The sequence below is a fragment of the Pecten maximus genome, chromosome 19 (genome assembly GCF_902652985.1).
Source record: "Pecten maximus chromosome 19, xPecMax1.1, whole genome shotgun sequence".
Lineage (NCBI taxonomy): Eukaryota > Metazoa > Mollusca > Bivalvia > Pectinida > Pectinidae > Pecten > Pecten maximus.
This window is the reverse complement of record NC_047033.1, coordinates 20,419,805-20,440,170: the sequence shown is the minus strand read 5'-3', so window position 1 is coordinate 20,440,170 and position 20,366 is coordinate 20,419,805. Positions and strand designations below refer to the sequence as shown.

The 20,366-nt window shown below is 37.3% G+C and overlaps 1 protein-coding gene across 1 annotated transcript; it reads right to left on the bottom strand.

The window, feature by feature from the left end:
* Positions 1-2,037: 2,037 nt before the first annotated feature.
* LOC117318086 lies at positions 2,038-8,338 on the bottom strand. The gene is made up of 8 exons (XM_033873087.1): positions 8,205-8,338; positions 7,823-7,971; positions 4,551-4,781; positions 4,239-4,303; positions 3,982-4,117; positions 3,657-3,712; positions 2,966-3,044; positions 2,038-2,469 (listed from the first exon to the last, which is right to left on the bottom strand). Exons 2-8 carry the CDS (start codon positions 7,937-7,939, stop codon positions 2,284-2,286), a joined length of 870 nt encoding a protein of 289 aa, XP_033728978.1. The 5' UTR covers positions 7,940-7,971; positions 8,205-8,338; the 3' UTR covers positions 2,038-2,283.
* Positions 8,339-20,366: the final 12,028 nt, after the last annotated feature.

Here is a 20,366-nt window from a genome sequence, read left to right as displayed (position 1 = left end):
TGAATTCACTACCAAAAATTCATCTAAATGACTCCCACTGACAAAAACAGGCTAGCAAAAAAATACTTTTTTTTCTAAACATTGTATATATTTTACATCTACATGTATTGCCCAACCCACATATTAAAACTTTGGAAACTTCTCGCACCAAAATATCCAATCAGTAGGCCTCGATGTATTCACCTTCCTTAGCCCAAACGGGGAAAACCAACAATCTATTTTTGATTTGGTTCTGTGGTCCCTATACTGAGAGTTGTCCTGTAAGTTTTGTACAGATTTATATTCCTATGTTTCTATACTGAGAGTTGTCCTGTAAGTTTTGTACAGATTTAATGTATAGTTTTGTACAGATTTATATTCCTATGTTTCTATACTGAGAGTTGTCCTGTAAGTTTTGTACAGATTTAATGTATAGTTTTGTACAGATTTATATTCCTATGTTTCTATACTGAGAGTTGTCCTGTAAGTTTTGTACAGATTTAATGTATAGTTTTGTACAGATTTATATTCCTATGTTTCTATACTGAGAGTTGTCCTGTAAGTTTTGTACAGATTTAATGTATAGTTTTGTACAGATTTATATTCCTATGTTTCTATACTGAGAGTTGTCCTGTAAGTTTTGTACAGATTTAATGTATAGTTTTGTACAGATTTATAGTCCTATGTTTCTATACTGAGAGTTGTCCTGTAAGTTTTGTACAGATTTATATTCCTATGTTTCTATACTGAGAGTTGTCCTGTAAGTTTTGTACAGATTTATATAATTATGTTTCTATACTGAGAGTTGTCCTGTAAGTTTTGTACAGATTTATATTCCTATGTTTCTATACTGAGAGTTGTCCTGTAAGTTTTGTACAGATTTATATTCCTATGTTTCTATACTGAGAGTTGTCCTGTAAGTTTTGTACAGATTTATATTCCTATGTTTCTATACTGAGAGTTGTCCTGTAAGTTTTGTACAGATTTAATGTATAGTTTTGTACAGATTTATAGTCCTATGTTTCTATACTGAGAGTTGTCCTGTAAGTTTTGTACAGATTTAATGTATAGTTTTGTACAGATTTATATTCCTATGTTTCTATACTGAGAGTTGTCCTGTAAGTTTTGTACAGATTTAATGTATAGTTTTGTACAGATTTATATTCCTATGTTTCTATACTGAGAGTTGTCCTGTAAGTTTTGTACAGATTTAATGTATAGTTTTGTACAGATTTATAGTCCTATGTTTCTATACTGAGAGTTGCCATTCTTGTGTTTCTCTCTTGTCTTCTTTGGTGTCACATATGGACCCCAGTGTAAATGTGGAAAACTGAAATCTCGCATAGAACTAAACACTTAATATCCTTTGGTGGCCGTTTTATCGAATAACTGCCTTAATAGCTGTTTACAGTACTTCCGCTATGAGAACTGTATATAAGCCGTACTAAAAGTTTGTTATGTTCTTGCAGTATATTTCTACAATAAATGTTGTTTAAAGACTATATTCATACTAACTTCATATGTTTTCAATAGCTTGTGTGTGCATATACACGTAGCAGCATCGACCGCCCTATATTGCTATCGACGTTTTTTTCCAATGGCTTTTAGTTTAATATTCCTTCTTGATTGCGTTCCATTTCTTCATGACAAAAAAAACTTGTTTCCTCAACCTCGTATACAATTATGATATCGTCCTTTTTACTATTTTGTCGGCAAATTAACCGAAAAACGATGTAATCTATAGTTGCCCTACTGTATTGTAGGGGAGGTAATCCTGGTGACAAACGGTACAATTTAACCCTTACAATTCTGAGCATCTGAAGTTACCAAACCGTTTTTTGTAAGCGCACAACAAACAATTATACATATCATTAAGTATTTGCTCTGTTCTACATTAATTAGTCAAAATGGTAACCACTATTTAATCCTTCAGCAAAATTACATTTATTAGATGGATAAAAATAAGTTCCTTTTTTTCTTTTTTTCAAATTACATTGATGCATTTTAAATACCACGTAGTTAAATAAGATTCATTTCTCATGGTTGATTTTTTAAGTTTTTATTTCATTTTTTTTTTTATATAATTCAATATAATTTGGTATATATGACATTCAATTAATACAGTAATATATGTAATGAAAACCGGTAAAAAATCCATGGAATAAACAGATATAAGTATCATAGACATCATATAAAATAATGTGAATCATTTTTTACGGGGTTTTCCTCCAACACTGTTTCTCGTATTTCAATAAGTCTATCAATTCGCTGTAAAATTCCTACTTCGCTGGCTCTACTTAAAGCTCAATTGATGGTTAGTTTTCTTATTTTAGCATCCAGGGTCTTCACGTCACTTCCGGTCGTTTCCTCACGTGGATCATCTTCATACTTCCGTTTCCGCCCAGTGGACATGCTCGTTGCGTGACCGTCAAGTGATAGTTTGTTCAGTCTGAACGTCAGAACATTGATTTCGGCCTCGCGGAATCGCTTCTGTAAAAAAATGAAAAAAATATGATATTAAATGAAAATAGAATTCGGAAATGTCCAATTAGACCAACCGTGTAGTTCTGACTTATTCAATTTGAGAGTTGAGTTAATTACTATGAATATACTCCAATGTGTTCTCTAATACTAGGACACGTGCATATCTAAATAAGCTATAGAAACGATCGAGAGGTCGAAACTTGTGATTAGATAATTAATTTTAGGTCATTTGAACGTGTAAAGTCCCTGTGGTAATATCGACCATAGTACGAGCTGTCGTAATATCTATAACTACTTTTGTAGAAATATAATATCTGTTTTGTTTCGTATTTCTTAAAGTAACAACATATATAAATCACAGGGGCTTGGCACGAATTACCAACCTTCAGCAAATATATAACAAGTAAATATATGGACTTTGGGTAAGAAATTTGTGTCAAGTCCCTACGTACCAGATGCATGGCAAAGTGTTATACGTGATATCGAAGATTTGAACACTCACCCTGGCAGTAATAGCAAGATCGCTGATCTGTGACATCACTTCCGTTTCATTTCGTGCTGCCCTCTTCGTCTTCTTCCTCCTGTGTGGTTCAGGTGAAAAATTACAATCAATTGGATATATAGTAACAAATAAACTGATATCAAACTGATGTCAAATTTACCTTTAGTTAAATACCTTTATTTTAAAGGGGCATTCCTTCGTTGGAATAAAGTTTAGGTCGTCAAAATTAAACTTATTGGAGAACATGTTTTTTTTTCAAAGTAGTAAAAGTTATAATCTTTACATTAATAAGACAGTTTTACTCTCAAGATAAACCAAAGTTCTTTGAGTATTCAGTCCTAAAAATTCTTAATTCGACTCGAAGTATCACTAATTACCGCAAAGATATACGGTATTTGTATACGACACTCCTTTTTCTTGTACATTTCGGCGTTATTTCATTACATGTAGGCACACACACTCGTATACTCATCGTTCGGACATAGATTTCATTAATAGAAATTGTGCTTGTTTCTGATGTCCGAACGATGGAATGCTCCTTTGCATTATGTCTTAGACCTTTGTTATCTTAACTTTCTTAACACACCACAAAACGGAAAATAAAACCCAGGAGTCATCAAACTTAAATACTCTTTATTTATTATGGATTTGATGGATATTAAAACGTCTTTAAAATGTGTTAAATCCTTACCGCCTTTTAGCCTTGCGAGGTTTATCATGGCAATTCACAACAGACGTACAAGTCTTCTGTGAAGCGGGACAGGAAGGTGTTGAAGGAACGATGGTAAGAAAAATAAATAAATAAAAAATAATTATAGTGGAGAAAGCAAACAAAAGCATTAGACAAATAAACACAAAGTATATTTATTCACGTCAAACAACTAAACAAATTATAACTATATATATTCGTGTAAAGCAACCAGAACGTGGCTCTGGAGAAAGTTTATACATATACGTAATGTTAATAAAAAGAACAAGTTATATGACCGGAAGTAGGAATGTCAATATATATTTACCGTGTCAGCAGGACTGAGGGATTCTGAGACTATTGACGTAGCTTCCGGTTGTCCAGTTTGCTCCCTGTGAAATAAGCACGCTGTATTCTCCTCTTGAAAACGCCTGTGTTTCCGCTCAGACCTCTTCTTTTTCGATCTGAATTTTCAAACCATATATTAACTTTATACTGTGACACTCTACAATAATTTACATGAGCACGATTCAAACTTGATGAGGACACGAATCAAACAAGCATGAGGCAATGGCATTGTCTTACCGTTTTCTCCTTCTTTTTCTGCGCTTTGGTTCCTCATTATCTGATACAACGTACATAAACGTCTTCTGTAAGGCGGGTGGGCAATAGGCGGAAAGATTGAGTGAAGGAGAAGAGGATAGAGTGAGGAGGAAAGAAAGGAAAATAGACAAATAAGAGGAAGGAAAGAGAGAGGGGAACTAAATACATATTGAAAACATTCATAACATGTATACTATATGATACAATCAAATCATGCATGTGTTCAAAACGATAAAACAACAACAACAACAACAACAACAACAACAACAACAACAAGACGACGAATTGACTTACCGAAGCTACAAGATCAATTGGTTCTGGAGTCCTCGAAATGTCATTTCGGTCGGTATCAAAAGTTTGACTTATGTCGGTTTCCTCATAACTTGACCTTTTGTCAACGTTTTGATAGTTGCTGTCCGTACATTGCTCGTCGACTTTCTTCCTCATTGACGTCAGCCAGTCGTTAATTTTCTCTCCTAATTTTGGGTCCTTTCCATTGACGGGACATGATGGCTTCTGGGATTTCTTAAAAGTAAAATTAAGTTGAGGGCTTAAAATATAGAACTTCAGTTAAAACAACGAATGCACAGTTCAATTACACGGGCACACTTGGCCTGGCTTATATGTAAAACACTACCTTATTTCCACGACCAACATACCAACTGCCAACTGACTCCCGGCTGGTATACTTCCCTGACTCCCGGACTAGTATGGGATGTATACTTACTCTCTTTCTCTCTGACTCCGGGACTGGTATGGGATGTATACTTACTCTCTTTCTCTCTGTCTCCTGGACTGGTATGGGATGTATACTTACCCTCTTTCTCTCTGACTCCCGGACTGGTATGGGATGTATACTTACCCTCTTTCTCCCTGACTCCCGGACTGGTATGGGATGTATACTTACCCTCTTTCTCCCTGACTCCCGGACTGGTATGGGATGTATACTTACCCTCTTTCTCCCTGACTCCCGGACTGGTATGGGATGTATACTTACTCTCTTTCTCCCTGACCCCCGGACTGGTATGGGATGTATACTTACTCTATTTCTCCCTGACTCCCGGACTGGTATGGGATGTATACTTACTCTCTTTCTCCCTGACTCCCGGACTGGTATGGGATGTATACTTACCCTCTCTCTCTCTGACTCCTGGACTGGTATGGGATGTATACTTACCCTCTTTCTCCCTGACTCCCGGACTGGTATGGGATGTATACTTACTCTCTTTCTCTCTGACTCCCGGACTGGTATGGGATGTATACTTACTCTCTTTCTCCCTGACTCCCGGACTGGTATGGGATGTATACTTACCCTCTTTCTCCCTGACTCCCGGACTGGTATGGGATGTATACTTACCCTCTTTCTCCCTGACTCCCGGACTGGTATGGGATGTATACTTACTCTCTTTCTCCCTGACTCCCGGACTGGTATGGGATGTATACTTACCCTCTCTCTCTGTGACTCCTGGACTGGTATGGGATGTATACTTACCCTCTTTCTCCCTGACTCCCGTACTGGTATGGGATGTATACTTACCCTCTTTCTCCCTGACTCCCGGACTGGTATGGGATGTATACTTACTCTCTTTCTCCCTGACTCCCGTACTGGTATGGGATGTATACTTACCCTCTTTCTCCCTGACTCCCGGACTGGTATGGGATGTATACTTACTCTCTTTCTCCCTGACTCCCGGACTGGTATGGGATGTATACTTACCCTCTCTCTCTGTGACTCCTGGACTGGTATGGGATGTATACTTACCCTCTTTCTCCCTGACTCCCGGACTGGTATGGGATGTATACTTACTCTCTTTCTCTCTGACTCCGGGACTGGTATGGGATGTATACTTACTCTCTTTCTCTCTGACTCCCGGACTGGTATGGGATTTATACTTACTCTCTTTCTCTCTGACTCCCGGACTGGTATGAGATGTATACTTACTCTCTTTCTCTCTGACTCCCGGACTGGTATGAGATGTATACTTACTCTCTTTCTCTCTGACTCCCGGACTGGTATGGGATGTATACTTACTCTCTTTCTCTCTGACTCCCGGACTGGTATGAGATGTATACTTACTCTCTTTCTCCCTGACTCCCGGACTGGTATGGGATGTATACTTACTCTCTTTTTCTCTGACTCCTGGACTGGTATGGGATGTATACTTACTCTCTTTCTCCCTGACTCCCGGACTGGTATGAGATGTATACTTACTCTCTTTCTCCCTGACCCCCGGACTGGTATGGGCTGTATACTTACTCTCTTTCTCTCTGACTCCCGGGCTGGTATGAGATGTATACTCACTCTCTTTCTCTCTGACCCTCGGACTGGTATGGGATGTATACTTACTCTCTTTCTCCCTGACCCCCGGACTGGTATGGGCTGTATACTTACACTCTTTCTCCCTGACTCCCGGACTGGTATGGGATGTATACTTACTCTCTTTCTCTCTGACTCCGGGACTGGTATGGGATGTATACTTACTCTCTTTCTCTCTGTCTCCTGGACTGGTATGGGATGTATACTTACCCTCTTTCTGTCTGACTCCCGGACTGGTATGGGATGTATACTTACCCTCTTTCTCCCTGACTCCCGGACTGGTATGGGATGTATACTTACCCTCTTTCTCCCTGACTCCCGGACTGGTATGGGATGTATACTTACCCTCTTTCTCCCTGACTCCCGGACTGGTATGGGATGTATACTTACTCTCTTTCTCCCTGACTCCCGGACTGGTATGGGATGTATACTTACTCTCTTTCTCCCTGACCCCCGGACTGGTATGGGATGTATACTTACTCTATTTCTCCCTGACTCCCGGACTGGTATGGGATGTATACTTACTCTCTTTCTCCCTGACTCCCGGACTGGTATGGGATGTATACTTACCCTCTCTCTCTCTCTGACTCCTGGACTGGTATGGGATGTATACTTACCCTCTTTCTCCCTGACTCCCGGACTGGTATGGGATGTATACTTACCCTCTTTCTCCCTGACTCCCGGACTGGTATGGGATGTATACTTACTCTCTTTCTCTCTGACTCCCGGACTGGTATGGGCTGTATACTTACTCTATTTCTCCCTGACTCCCGGACTGGTATGAGATGTATACTTACTCTCTTTCTCTCTGACTCCCGGACTGGTATGGGATGTATACTTACTCTCTTTCTCTCTGACTCCCGGACTGGTATGGGCTGTATACTTACTCTATTTCTCCCTGACTCCCGGACTGGTATGGGATGTATACTTACTCTCTTTCTCTCTGACTCCCGGACTGGTATGGGCTGTATACTTACTCTCTTTCTCCCTGACTCCCGGACTGGTATGGGATGTATACTTACTATCTTTCTCCCTGACTCCCGGACTGGTATGGGATGTATACTTACCCTCTTTCTCCCAGACCCCCCCGGACTGGTATGGGATGTATACTTACTCTCTTTCTCTCTGACTCCCGGACTGGTATGGGATGTATACTTACTCTCTTTCTCCCTGACTCCCGGACTGGTATGGGATGTATACTTACTCTCTTTCTCTCTGATTCCCGGACTGGTATGGGATGTATACTTACTCTCTTTCTCCCTGACTCCCGGACTGGTACGGGTAGGTGTGGTTGAGACTCCGACCGTCTCCTCGTATATCTCGGGATCCTGCGGTCAATTCTCCCTGAGCGCATCGCATCATCCATGTTATCCAAATCTATGTCTTTTTCTGATGTTTCTATAAAAATGGTTTTAAATACAAGTACTACGTGTATATCACAAATTCAATAATTAATTGGATCACCGATTTTTTAAATTAAAACTATATCACTGTATTTGGAAACTCAATGTTCACAGCTCCCAGCTATTAAACATTATTGTAATTTTGGTCACATTTGTTTAATTAGAAACAAATATATCAATGCGATGTTAATCATTTGATTTTTTATGGATAAAAGACTCTTAACTTACCTTTTGTAAATGATTTTGTAAGTTGGAAGAGCTGTGTTTGATAATATGTATACAATTCTACAGAGGATCGCAAATATTGCTTTCAGGAAATATCGCTCGCGATTTTCGGTGTAACCGAAGTTGTTATGGAGAAACCACGTGACAGAAACAATGACGTCACTGTAACTATGACGTCATTGGCCAGTCTAATAAAGACTAGTCGACATCCGGTTTCCACGTTTTGGAACGCCTAAGGCTAAGTGCTTAAACTTATTATATGTATATATGTAAGACCATAATGAACACATCTTACAAAATCCTATATAGTTTTAGACGAGAGTTTTAGATGAGAGCGCTGTAGTTGGACCAAAGGTACATTGTACATGTATAATTATTAATAATTTGCTAATTACTGCACTTTTTATCAAATGACAACGTATAAGATGAATTGGTACAAATGTCTCTTGCTTTACTGGAGTGGATCACAGGAGCGTCCGGAGAGCAGCGAACAGCTTATTTAATGTTATAATAATATCTACCAACAGAGCTGTGCCGGAAATTAGTGATTGAAATCCAGAACATTTTAATTTTGAAAACTCTAATTTAATTGTAATTACAATTACGGGTCAAATTTAAGTAACAAAGTGCTCTAACTTTACTATAAATATAGGTTAAAATTAAGTAACTATGAACTCTAACTTTATTATAATGGTAGGCCAAATTTGAGTAACAGTGAACTCTAACTTTAATAATAGGTCACATTTAAGTAACAGTGAACTCTAACTTTAATAATAGGTCACATTTAAGTAACAGTGAACTCTAACTTTAATAATAGGTCACATTTAAGTAATAGTGAACTCTAACTTTACTATAAATATAGGTCAACTTAAGTAACAATGAACTCTAACTTTATTATAATGGTAGGTCAATTTTTAGTAACAATGAACTTTAACTTTATTATAATGGTAGCTCAACTGAAGTAATAATGAACTTTAAGTTTACTATAAATATAGGTCAACTTAAGTAATTCTAACTTGATTATAATCAATCTAAGTAACAAATAACTTACTTCATTATAGCAGACCCGTGTACGTTCGCAGTTCCGATTTAAGCGTAGCGTTTCCGTAGCATTACCCTACCATTTCCGTAGCATTACCGTAGCATAACCGTACCATTTCCGTAGCACTTCCGTAGCATTACCGTACTATTTCCGTACCATTTCCGTACCGTTTGCGTCCACTTACCGTAGCATTACCGTAGCATTTGCGTTTACCTATTTTCACTCACAGACCGTCTCATAACCGTTCGGTAGAAAATTTTACGGAATGTATTTTTTATCGAAACGAAATTTAGTTTAATATACTTACCGAACGTCAAAAAAGAAATGAAGCGACAGCAAATAATTTTATAAGGAGGTGAGAATTACATAGATACGGTTATAAATCTGTCTGCATCTTTGTATAGAAAAAATAACACTCTCACAAAAAACAAGTCAAGTCACATCACAGTGTATAATCGATTTGTACTACTGGCTGCGAAATTTGAGTTTGTACGCGTATATACGTAGCTGTGAGTTATGAAGCGGTGAAACGATCAAATGGCGCTCATTCTGCGTTGGACACAGGCAAGTTCAACACTTATTCATATGTCTTTTTGTGTACCAATTTTTAAAAAGCTAACCATAGTGTAAAGATAGATAATGTATGCATCAAGTTATATATTTCACGTAAAATATCTCTTCTGATCCGAAAAAACTCATAGCCAAAAACCACCAACACCAGGGAAGAGATCATATTAATAAAAGAACGAATGGTTTTAGACATCCATAAACATCGGAATCCGTTCCGTAATTATGTTCAGATATATATAGCAAAAATGTGCATGCATGATTGTGACTGAAATATGAATAATACGAGATCAATTACATGCTCATGCGACAGAAAATTGTACGATCAGGTTTGTGTACGATCAGCTGTTGAAATATTGAGAGTTTTTGTACGATCAGCTGCTGAAATGACGAGTTATTTTTGTACGATCAGTTGATATTATTTAGAATTAATTTAGTGTATTTGCCCTCTTTGCAGACATCACACTTGACATTCAAGAACTGATGGCAGCCACATGTGCATGTTATTATTGTGCGGACAAATTCAATATTTTTGCAGAAACAATTGACGACGCCATTATTAACCACAGTAACTCTATACTAAAAGTGAAAATCTTTCATAACCACGGACACAAGCTTATTGAGAACACAAAAAACTACAACATCATCCCTGCAGATTTGGAAGACAAAATTATTGTCCCAAACAATGATACATTAACAGTAAAAATTTCTAGGCGCCCTTCAACTTTATCTCCTTGGCAAACGCTGAAAAAATTTAGATGGCAGTCGACCCCTAAGAAATTAGACTTCGAAACTGCAAAAGAATTGGTAGAGGATCAAACCGATGTTCAAGAAAGTGATGATTTAGACCAAACGTTACACAATTCCTTTGCCAACATATCTATCGATGAGGCGTCGAAGGAAGAAACGCCTAATGACGTACACTTTGTGGAAGAAACCGCGACATCGTTCGAATCGGTTTTCTCCGAAAAATCTCAAGTGTTTGAAAATGAACCTTTAACAGTTCTTACTGAAATGCTACCGTATGTTATTGATACTCTGAAAATCTCTGGACATTTAGAAACATACATTAAGTTCAATAAACTAATAGTAGAACAAAAACTACCAATGAGAAATATTGCATACTTGTTATTCCAGGACGTTGTTCAGTGGTACTCTTTGGAAGACACCCGTTTGATGAGATACTCGCCAGCCGTTAAGCAGTTTTGGAGAATTGGCCTAAAACTTTTTAAAGGGAAATGTTTGAGTTTTATGTCGGGTTTGAAAAATTAGGGACAAGAAATAGATACATTAACTACCATTGACCCAGGTCTTTCAGAGATTAATTTCGCCGTTCCAAACCGAAATTATCTTGAAGGTACGGATGTATCAAAGGAACTGTCAAATGTCAAGCATTGAATTATTCATGAAATGATAAAAGTAGTGCATATGATGGATCGCTGATGCAAACATACAAAGTGTGTTTTGATGGTAAGAAGGTGAACACCGGCATTGACAGTGGTGATATGGGAGATATCAATTAGTGGGGATACGAAGATCCTCCGACATTATCACAAAGACAAACGGCTCTAAATGATGACCTGAAACTTGTTCAAGTATTTGAGACCATCGTTTTATCATGTGAATGTAGGGAATTGTCTAGTTTAACAGATTCACCGGAGGATATAAAAGAAAATATCGTCACAAATGCTCAAAAGGTTATTACAACTCTTAGCCATCGGTTGAAAGAACTAAGACCTATCAAAACTAAAAAAGTTATATCCTTGGAAAAGCTGAAAAAAATGTGTATCAATGACACAACAAAGAATAAGTATTCATTTGCAATAAGTGCTGTCAAAACATACATATACCGGCTGGAATCCTGTTTTGCACGAACACTGAACCTTATTGACAATTTGGGACGCATAGTTGCCATTCTACATAATGTTTCTTCACTATATTGCTCCGGCAGGGTGTGTGACCTAGGAAGTCAAAGCAACTATCAGTGTTTATCGGGAATAAACAAACCAAATATCACAAAAATGGAGTTGAAATCGGCCGACACATCCAAAATTCACCAACGAACAGATACTTGGTTCATTCGCACGTGTGACTGGGAGTACATGTTTTGATGCTCTTGGATTAGGTGGTCTAAAGAAACAGAAGCAGCATTTTGAATATGTGTTCAAATATGTGCCAAAGCCGTCTCCTTCTCCAGAAGTCGCCAGCTTCATGAAACATGGATCTGACAACGAAATAAATGCCATCGCAACACTAGTGTCAAAAGTCATGCCTGTGTATTTGCCAAAATGTTCATATGTAGAGGAAGGGTGCCGTTGTGTATTTGAAGATGAGGAGTTGCTTCTACTTGTCAGTCCTGATGGTACAGTGTAGCATCAGAAATACAAACGATGAAACATTGGAACCTGCATTGGAAAGTCAGTTTGCCGTAGAAATCAAATGTCCTTGTCCTGGAAACTTGTACAAACCCCGCGTATATTATGAAATACCATACTATTATGTACCCCAAATACTTTGCGAGATGGCAGTACAGGACAACGCACCTATCATTTTCATATGTTATAGTTCTGACACAACCGTGGTAATGGAAGCTGAATTTGATGATGATCTTTGGAGGGTAATTACGTCCAAGATTGCTGAATTATACATTGGAAGTGATTGCCAAAGCCCAAACAAACAACAACCAGATATCAAGGAGTTGGAGAATCAGTTGAAGGCGTACGCCAAAAATAAAGTTCGCTTTATAGCGGAAGTTCCTTCTGTGGTGGCAAACGAATGCAACCATGATCATGTCACGAGCGATACAGCTACACTCAATATTCACTCCAACAAAAACAATTTCAGAGATAGTGTGGCACCTTCTGAACTTCAAAGGATCTTATTCGACGTCAAAGAAGTGTTGAATGACGCTTTCAACATATCTAGAAATTTGGCAAGTGAGGTGGTGGCCTACCTGATAGCTGACCTTGACAGAATACATGTACCAGAACGGCAACACGCAGTTCCTATAGCATATGCTATGAAAGGCTATAGTATGACTTCAGAAACTGCGAGACTAATGTTACATGATGTCCTTCAGAAATGCTACGAGGGTGGACTATATGTACCAGTTGTATCATTCGATGGTCAATGGTATAAACTTGCTGTAAGGTCAAGCTCAGATGATCCCCTGACACTATTGCAATTAATGAAGGATGTCTTCAAAAAGTCAAAGAACACAAAGAAATCTGATATTATGAAACTAATAAAAGACACAAATGTTGTAAAAGCGGGATCACAAGCAGAAGTCTTCGATGCCTTGGAACACAGTGTAAACCTTTCAGAAAAGAACCAATTCGTCGGACCTATTCTTGTGGGAAAGGTGCATTGCTTTCAAAATGTATTTGTAACATCTAATGTGGTTTTAAAGATGTTACAAACTAGTAATTCGAAGGATGAACAACAAAGGGATGATAATACAGTATCGGAAGATCAAAATCTCGACAGTCGTGGAGGTTTCAACATTCTTGATGAGATACCGCCCCATGCCATTGATGATTATACTAGAAACAATTTAGACTGCATTATCTCGGCACCAACGGAAGTTACGAAGTCGAATTATGTAGATCTCACAGGCCTGGCCAGACTCTTCGACGAACCAAGTACTGATAGTAGTGACCTCGTGAGTGCAGACATACACGTAGATGCCCATGTTGATGAAATTCCTCATTATGAAAGCACCGAAAAGGCTGGTTTGAATGATCTTGAAATAGGTCAAATGCTATCTAACCTTCAGTCCACAGGAAGAGTGAAGTGGAAAGAACTCAATCTTTCAGATTTCAAAATAGTTCTGTCCTCTAAAGCATCTATCGATAGATCATTTCTCAAAACGGAGATATTAATTTGCCTGCGGTCTGTTTCAGATTTATTGAATGAGCAACGTTTGAAATTTGGAGTTTCTTGGAAAAAAGAAAAATTATCAGATTTCCTGTTCAATATTATATTGGACACCTCAAGAGTTCCAAGGAGTAGTGTTAAATCAAGGCGACGACTTCACTCGCTAAAACAACTATGCTCAATTACAGTAGCTCGTTTCTGAAAAGACATTATGAATGTGGTACACGCGGAATTTACGTATCCAACAGAGGAATCCAGATGGAGGCAAACTATGAATTTTTCAAACCCAACGTATATCGAAGAAGTAAACATGAATGTTGAGTGGTATTCTAAACCTGAATTTGTTCAAAGCAGGAATATTCACTTGTTCAGCTTACTGGATTGCCACCATTTATTGACAAATGCTAGGAGTAAGTGTTGCAGTACAGGTATGATACCGACCGGTATTAAGAAAGAGGCGTGGCTTAAAGTGGCTTTGGGAAGTTCGACAAACGGAACAGGTCTCAACAGAGCATTGGTTGAAGACTTACATTGTAGTAGACCGTCAAAGTAATGCGTATGCTCAGAAAACGTTCTCGGTTCCTGTCGAGGAGGAAATGCGGAAAAACGGCCACAGGAACGAGGCAGAATTTTGTAATCTTATAAGAAATTGGTATGAAGCCGAGGACGAGCCCGGGATAGACTGTGTCGAACGTTGTCGGAGAAGATTGTCATTTCGCACCTGGCTTCTTAGCCATATAACTATTGGGAAATTCCCACCGCCAGGAACACACATTAGCGGTATATCCCTAGTGATGTTTGAAGGACTAATGACAAATTTGGAACGAAGAATACAACTTTTCCCACACGTGAAAAAGGGAAAATTTAATGTAAGAGCATGTGGTAGTCTTGAAAATGAAAATTTCTTTGGAGAGTTTCAAGATCTGGACCCCAGCGGAAGTGGAATTCTCCGACCACGGGATATCCCTGCTGCCGTTGGTACTGCATGTGAACTTACGCAAGCAAGATTTGATCCAGACAGGTAAATGCAAATATACATAATGTATGCTAAGTTTATTAAGACACACTCGACCCCGTGTATATAATTTCAACACATTTCTGTCAGTGTAAATTTACTCACATCAATCTGTATTTCGTTCTTATTTCAGACCCTTTTTTATGAACACGAGCCGCGCCAAAGTATACCAAACGCATGCTCTTGAACTGAAAATCGACTCCACAGAAACCCCTTTGCACATCATACCTGATCCTATCTCCAGTATTCAACCAAGGTAAATCAATTGCACATTATATTGATTTACAATTTGTAAACATGTACATTGAGTTTTCAAAGGCGAATTACAAAGATGCTAGAATGCATGTTTAAATCTGAGTCGTATACCAAAAATTAATCCATACAGTGGTTCGAGGTCTCCCACAATGCAACGCATCATGGACTGGTTCCGGTGTAGAACATTACTTTGCTCACACCAGTCGCTTCGAGAACAATGTAAACAACGTATGTAATGGGACCGGAACCAGTCCTCGTGCATTGCATTGTGGGTAACCGTGAAATCGACTATGTAGCGTCGAACAGCGAGTTTTTTTTTAACAGAGAAGATTTGTTTGTTTGAATGTTAGAGGTAAACTCAGTATTATACCTTGACATATGTCATAACTTATCCTTTTTTTTTTTACAGAAACCAAGTTTTTGACATTGAAGAGCGACGACAAAGGAAGAGACCAAAACGCAAGTCTGAAACATAAGTAAACCAGCTATGTCCAGTAAAGGAGAAAGACCAGTGCGTCAACATCATAGGTGTGAGGTATCAAAAATATTACCACACATTCGTATGGGTTTGCTGCCGATGGACATTGATTAACGTCAAAAATCTGAATAAAACATCAATCAATAAAATGTGTACCACATATACGGCAGTATTAGTTACACCGTGTGTAGGTGACCTAATATGGTATATACACAGTCAGTCAATTTTATAGTCAAATACACGAATGTATCGAATGTAACGAATATATCTTACCAACTGCCTGTATTTGTACTTTTTCTTTTAAATATACAAGTAGTAGGCTTACATACAACATTTGACCCTTCTAAGCATGAATTTATGATGCTTAATTCTTTTAAAACATTTTTTCGTGGTCTCGAAATATTTCACTTACCAAGGACAAGTGCAACAAAACGATTAGGCCATGTTTGACACATAGAACGTCCAGGGCATTCACACTTAGAAAAGCCGTGTATACATGGTCAACACGTGACGTAATTAATGACGTTACAAGAAATCTGCAGGAGGTAAGATATAATATCATGTACAGTGACTAATGACTGACAATTGGTTTGAAAATTACCAGTCCTCTTGAAGTACAAGGCTAAAGAACACTGAGTACAATGATTGATACACATTGCGGAAAATAATGTTAATTACTGCTGATATTTAAAAATATATATTTAAGGTCCAAACTCTTGATTAATTCATATATGTTCAGTATCAACAAAAAATAACTGATATACCAGTACTACATGTAGTATTGGTTTCGCACGAAGAAAGTTTCTATATTACGAATTACCACGAGTCAAAATTCAACCTTTTGTTACCTTGGTTGTCGAGCAAATATCATAGTTACTGATGGTGTTTGTTAATTCATCATGTTAAATTTCATGAAACATGATTCATACAATACCAAATAAAACTACAGTGTGAAACCGTTTCAGATCAATGGTCGATCTACACGTACATTTCCTCTTACGGCGTTTTGAATAATGAGCAAGGTGTTTCATAAACAGGGTTTAACATGTATTAAGACAAGTAAGTCTGAAAACAAAGTTTTTTAATTGTTCATTTGCATACATTGGAATCAAATTAAAAAATCTGTTCTGAAAGGACCCTTTCCGAAGAGAACAAAATCGGCATGCATCGAAACATTAATCACCAAAACAATGACTAAGCATTATAAACTCGAACCGCGAACAAATCTAGTGATTTCACAATGAGTACATTTACAAGTTCATGGTTCTGCAATTGAAAGTTAAACGCCTTTACTGGGATATCGCACTGAAAAGCAACATAAGAAAAATCAAATGAAAATATAAATCAAATGATTATGTACTTGGTTTGTCACCATCGGAGAGTTCTTCATCAGCAAATAATAAAAAAAACACAAAAAAAATTATCAACACATCAGTAAAATGATTAATGAAGGACACCTGAAAATTTTTTTGAGTGATAAGCCAAACTCGAGCGCCATCTGTAAATTTTCCCACAACTTTTGCAGATGCCTGTTCTCTGCTCGTGCACAACCTGTTGGTGTTCTTTTAAGTTTTTTGAACTAGAAAATTCAGTGGAACAGACTGGGCAGTGATATTTCTCTCTTTCTTCAGTACTACCACACACCTTTACATGATTAATTAAGCTGCTTTTGAACCTGAAAGTTGCCTTGCATTTGGGACAACTTTCTTCTAGTGCCTTATCGTGCGACGCAAGGTGCCCTCTATAGTTCTAAAGACTATTGTAGCCTTTTTTTCGCAAACCCCGCAAGTAAAGCGAAACTGCTGTTTGTGGTCTCGATTGACATGTTGTCGGAGACCTTCACTCGTTTTAAATTGCTTTCCACATTCAGAGCAAAGATGGTCCTTTGACGCAGTAGATGATTTAGGAGGCTCAGGCTGAGCAGATGTACTGGTGTGAGTACGTTCATGGCGCTTTATGTTGTACCTTCGCTTACTTGTATAGTTACAATACTTGCAACTTAGCTCTGTTTCTATCGTCTCCTCATGAAAACTTCTACCTCAAAAGAGTCATCCATTCTACAAGAAATGAAAATGTTTAAGCTTACTGCTGCTCACAACTGGTTGTACACACAACTCACAGCTAGGATTACAAAACATATTCCCATGTACACATAAACCGGACAGCTGACCGTACAGTTTGCAAATGAACCCACGGGGAAAGAAAGTTATACAATTTCCAATATATAATAGGTCAGCTTTATATAGAACCTAGAATATGTCTACTAATAACTGCAAATGTTACATATATATCCAAACTTCCAATTGATTCGTTAGTTTTAACATAGAATGAAGATTTTCGATTGATGACATTGATTTTACCAGTGAGCATAGCTACTTTCGCTTTCAAAAAAAGTGTTGATATGTCGTTTGTTCTAAACATACATTAAGATTGAACATAAACGAAGATGGTAAGTTCTCTAGTGCACCACATGTCAGCATGCATTGCTGGAAATACGTATTGAAATTGTAGAATTTACCTTCTAAACTACCAGCCCTGCTCCCGCCGTGTTCAAAATGTACCGCTTCGCAACTCGCAGCTACACGTACAAAACTCAAATTTCACAGCTAGTAGTACAAATCGATTATACACTGTGATAATAAGACTGCAAATGTGTCATTTGAATAGATGTATCCACTTATTCAGCTTGCATTCAATTTAAAAGGGACATCACGGTAAAAACGTTGCAATTTTCACTGAATGTACGCGTTTTGTTCCTTTCCAGTTATGTTTCTGTGCTGTTCCAATGTTCACAGTCAATCCCTATGTCCAGCATGACCACTCGATTTAGTTGGGAATCCCCCTCTAAATTTAGCGCGGAAATTATCTTTAAATCATTACGTGACTGTTTTGAAATCGTGGCAGCACAAACACACGATACTTTACAATCGATATATATATTCCATCTGGGTTAGTTGGATAACGATATTATACAGTGGTTTAAATGTTAAATAACACGTTCTGTATATATTACGGCACACATATTTACGTGTAAATAAGTGTAAACATTGTTCATATAGTATAGTGACAGTAGCGATGTACTGGTACAGACTGTACAAATATTACCGAGTTTGTGGAACTATTACAGAGTTTGTGGAAATCTTATCGAGTTTGTGGAAATCATACCGAGTTTGTGTAAATATTACCGAGATTGTCATGACCTACTATCAAACAATCAAGCAGAATACGAGCGGCGTCCGTATTACTGCTGTTTTCATGTTTGAACTGTTACAGTCTATTGTACTGCTTCCCAAGTTTAATTCTAGGATTGTGTTTGGCCCATTTTCCTATTATTCTCTTCATTGCGGAAGCTGTTATCGTTTTCAACCGCAGTCGATTCACATTGGAAGCCATTTTTGTTTCCATGTGTTTTAGTTTGTTGTGCGCATGCGTTTATCGTATATGTCACAAAATGTTTGCATATTCAGATTGTTTGATAACCTTTTAATCATTGATAATTGATGTTTTTATGTACATAGGCCTACATCATCGAATTCGAATGGTTATTGTTCAGAAGGTTATTTTTTTTTAAAGATATACCCAATAATATGATAAAATATACAAAATAAATATTGGTTTACCGTGAGATCCCTTTAACTTTGTTTCGTTTTTAACTGTATATCTGCATTTTGCATTAACTGCTACATTGACCAATCACATACTTCATCTTGACCAGAACGCCACCTGTCGCGTCATATCCGGGGCCAAAACAAAATTAGACGGCTATGCCGAAAAAAGATGGTTTACCAAATGGAAATGTAAGACTGATGTTAAACTGTAAATCAAAACTAGACATAAGATCCGGAATATGCTAACAAGGTGATAAAAAAACAACTTTCTTTTGTATTGTATGTTAAGACAAATATTAACTGTTGGAAGAAAAGTATTTGAAATATAAAAACAATAGTACTTCGAGTACAAGCACATTCCAGTACACATTCAGACTCTACATTTTGAGAGACCACAAACAACTTGCCAAATACATTTATGTTTATTCCCAATTTCTATTTATTTGCGTGGCTTGTTAAAACTCTTCAAATCAAAGGAATGTTATCAAACATTTTTCAATGAAGTGCCAGATCTATTCAGCTATTTTATTTAGGGTTTTCTAATTTCAAAAAATCATTAACGCTAATAAAAAAATCATTTAAAGAAGTCTATTAGATGCATTGTTAGTTAACCAACTAAAAATGAACCAACAAAATAATAAGAAGATGATTTATATACAAAGATAAGCCAGTAACACATATCTTATTGTTACATGTTTCAGGAGTCTAAATGTATATGACTGTATTTTGCTACATACTCGTCAATTTTGTCATGGACAGTTTATGCATGGGTTAATATGCATTTTATCCATGGAAGTATCTGTTTTTATCTAAAAACGGAAGTATCAATGTTCAATCACTGTATTTTTAATGTGTTATGTTTGTTAGGTATGCAATTAGTTTTTTTTATCATTAGTGCAATACACTTAACCAGAAGCATATATAATTTAATTTTGTATGAAACACGCATTTTCATTGGCTGAAATAATTTTGTTATACCTCCATAACAAAATTTTTGACGTTGCGCAATGTAACGTCATTTTTGATTGGCTGATGACGTTGCGTAATAATTTATCACAGAAAAGAGTTCGTCAAAGAAAGTGAAATATCTTGGTGTGTATAAGACGAAATTAAATTATAAGAATTAACATTAATTATTTTTTCTGTTATACAGTCATAACATAAAAAACTGGAGTGTACTCTCTTCATAAACCGCTTCGCGGTTTATTTAGAGTACACTCCAGTTTTTTCTGTTATGACTGTATAACAGAAAAAATAATTGATGTTAATCCTTAAATAATCTAATACATGTTACTGGTTAACATCATTGCATTTCACCTGTGAA

What these genes read in the sequence shown, in the direction of transcription:
- LOC117318086 (XM_033873087.1), bottom strand. Translation starts at nt 7,939, where the DNA reads ATGGATGATGCGATGCGCTCAGGGAGAATTGACCGCAGGATCCCGAGA. An exon ending in AGAAAAAGAAGGAGAAAACG is followed by an intron (nt 4,118 to 4,238) that starts GTAAGACAATGC and finishes TTGAAAATTCAG; the next exon opens with ATCGAAAAAGAAGAGGTCTG. An exon ending in CCTCGCAAGGCTAAAAGGCG is followed by an intron (nt 3,045 to 3,656) that starts GTAAGGATTTAA and finishes TGAACCACACAG; the next exon opens with GAGGAAGAAGACGAAGAGGG.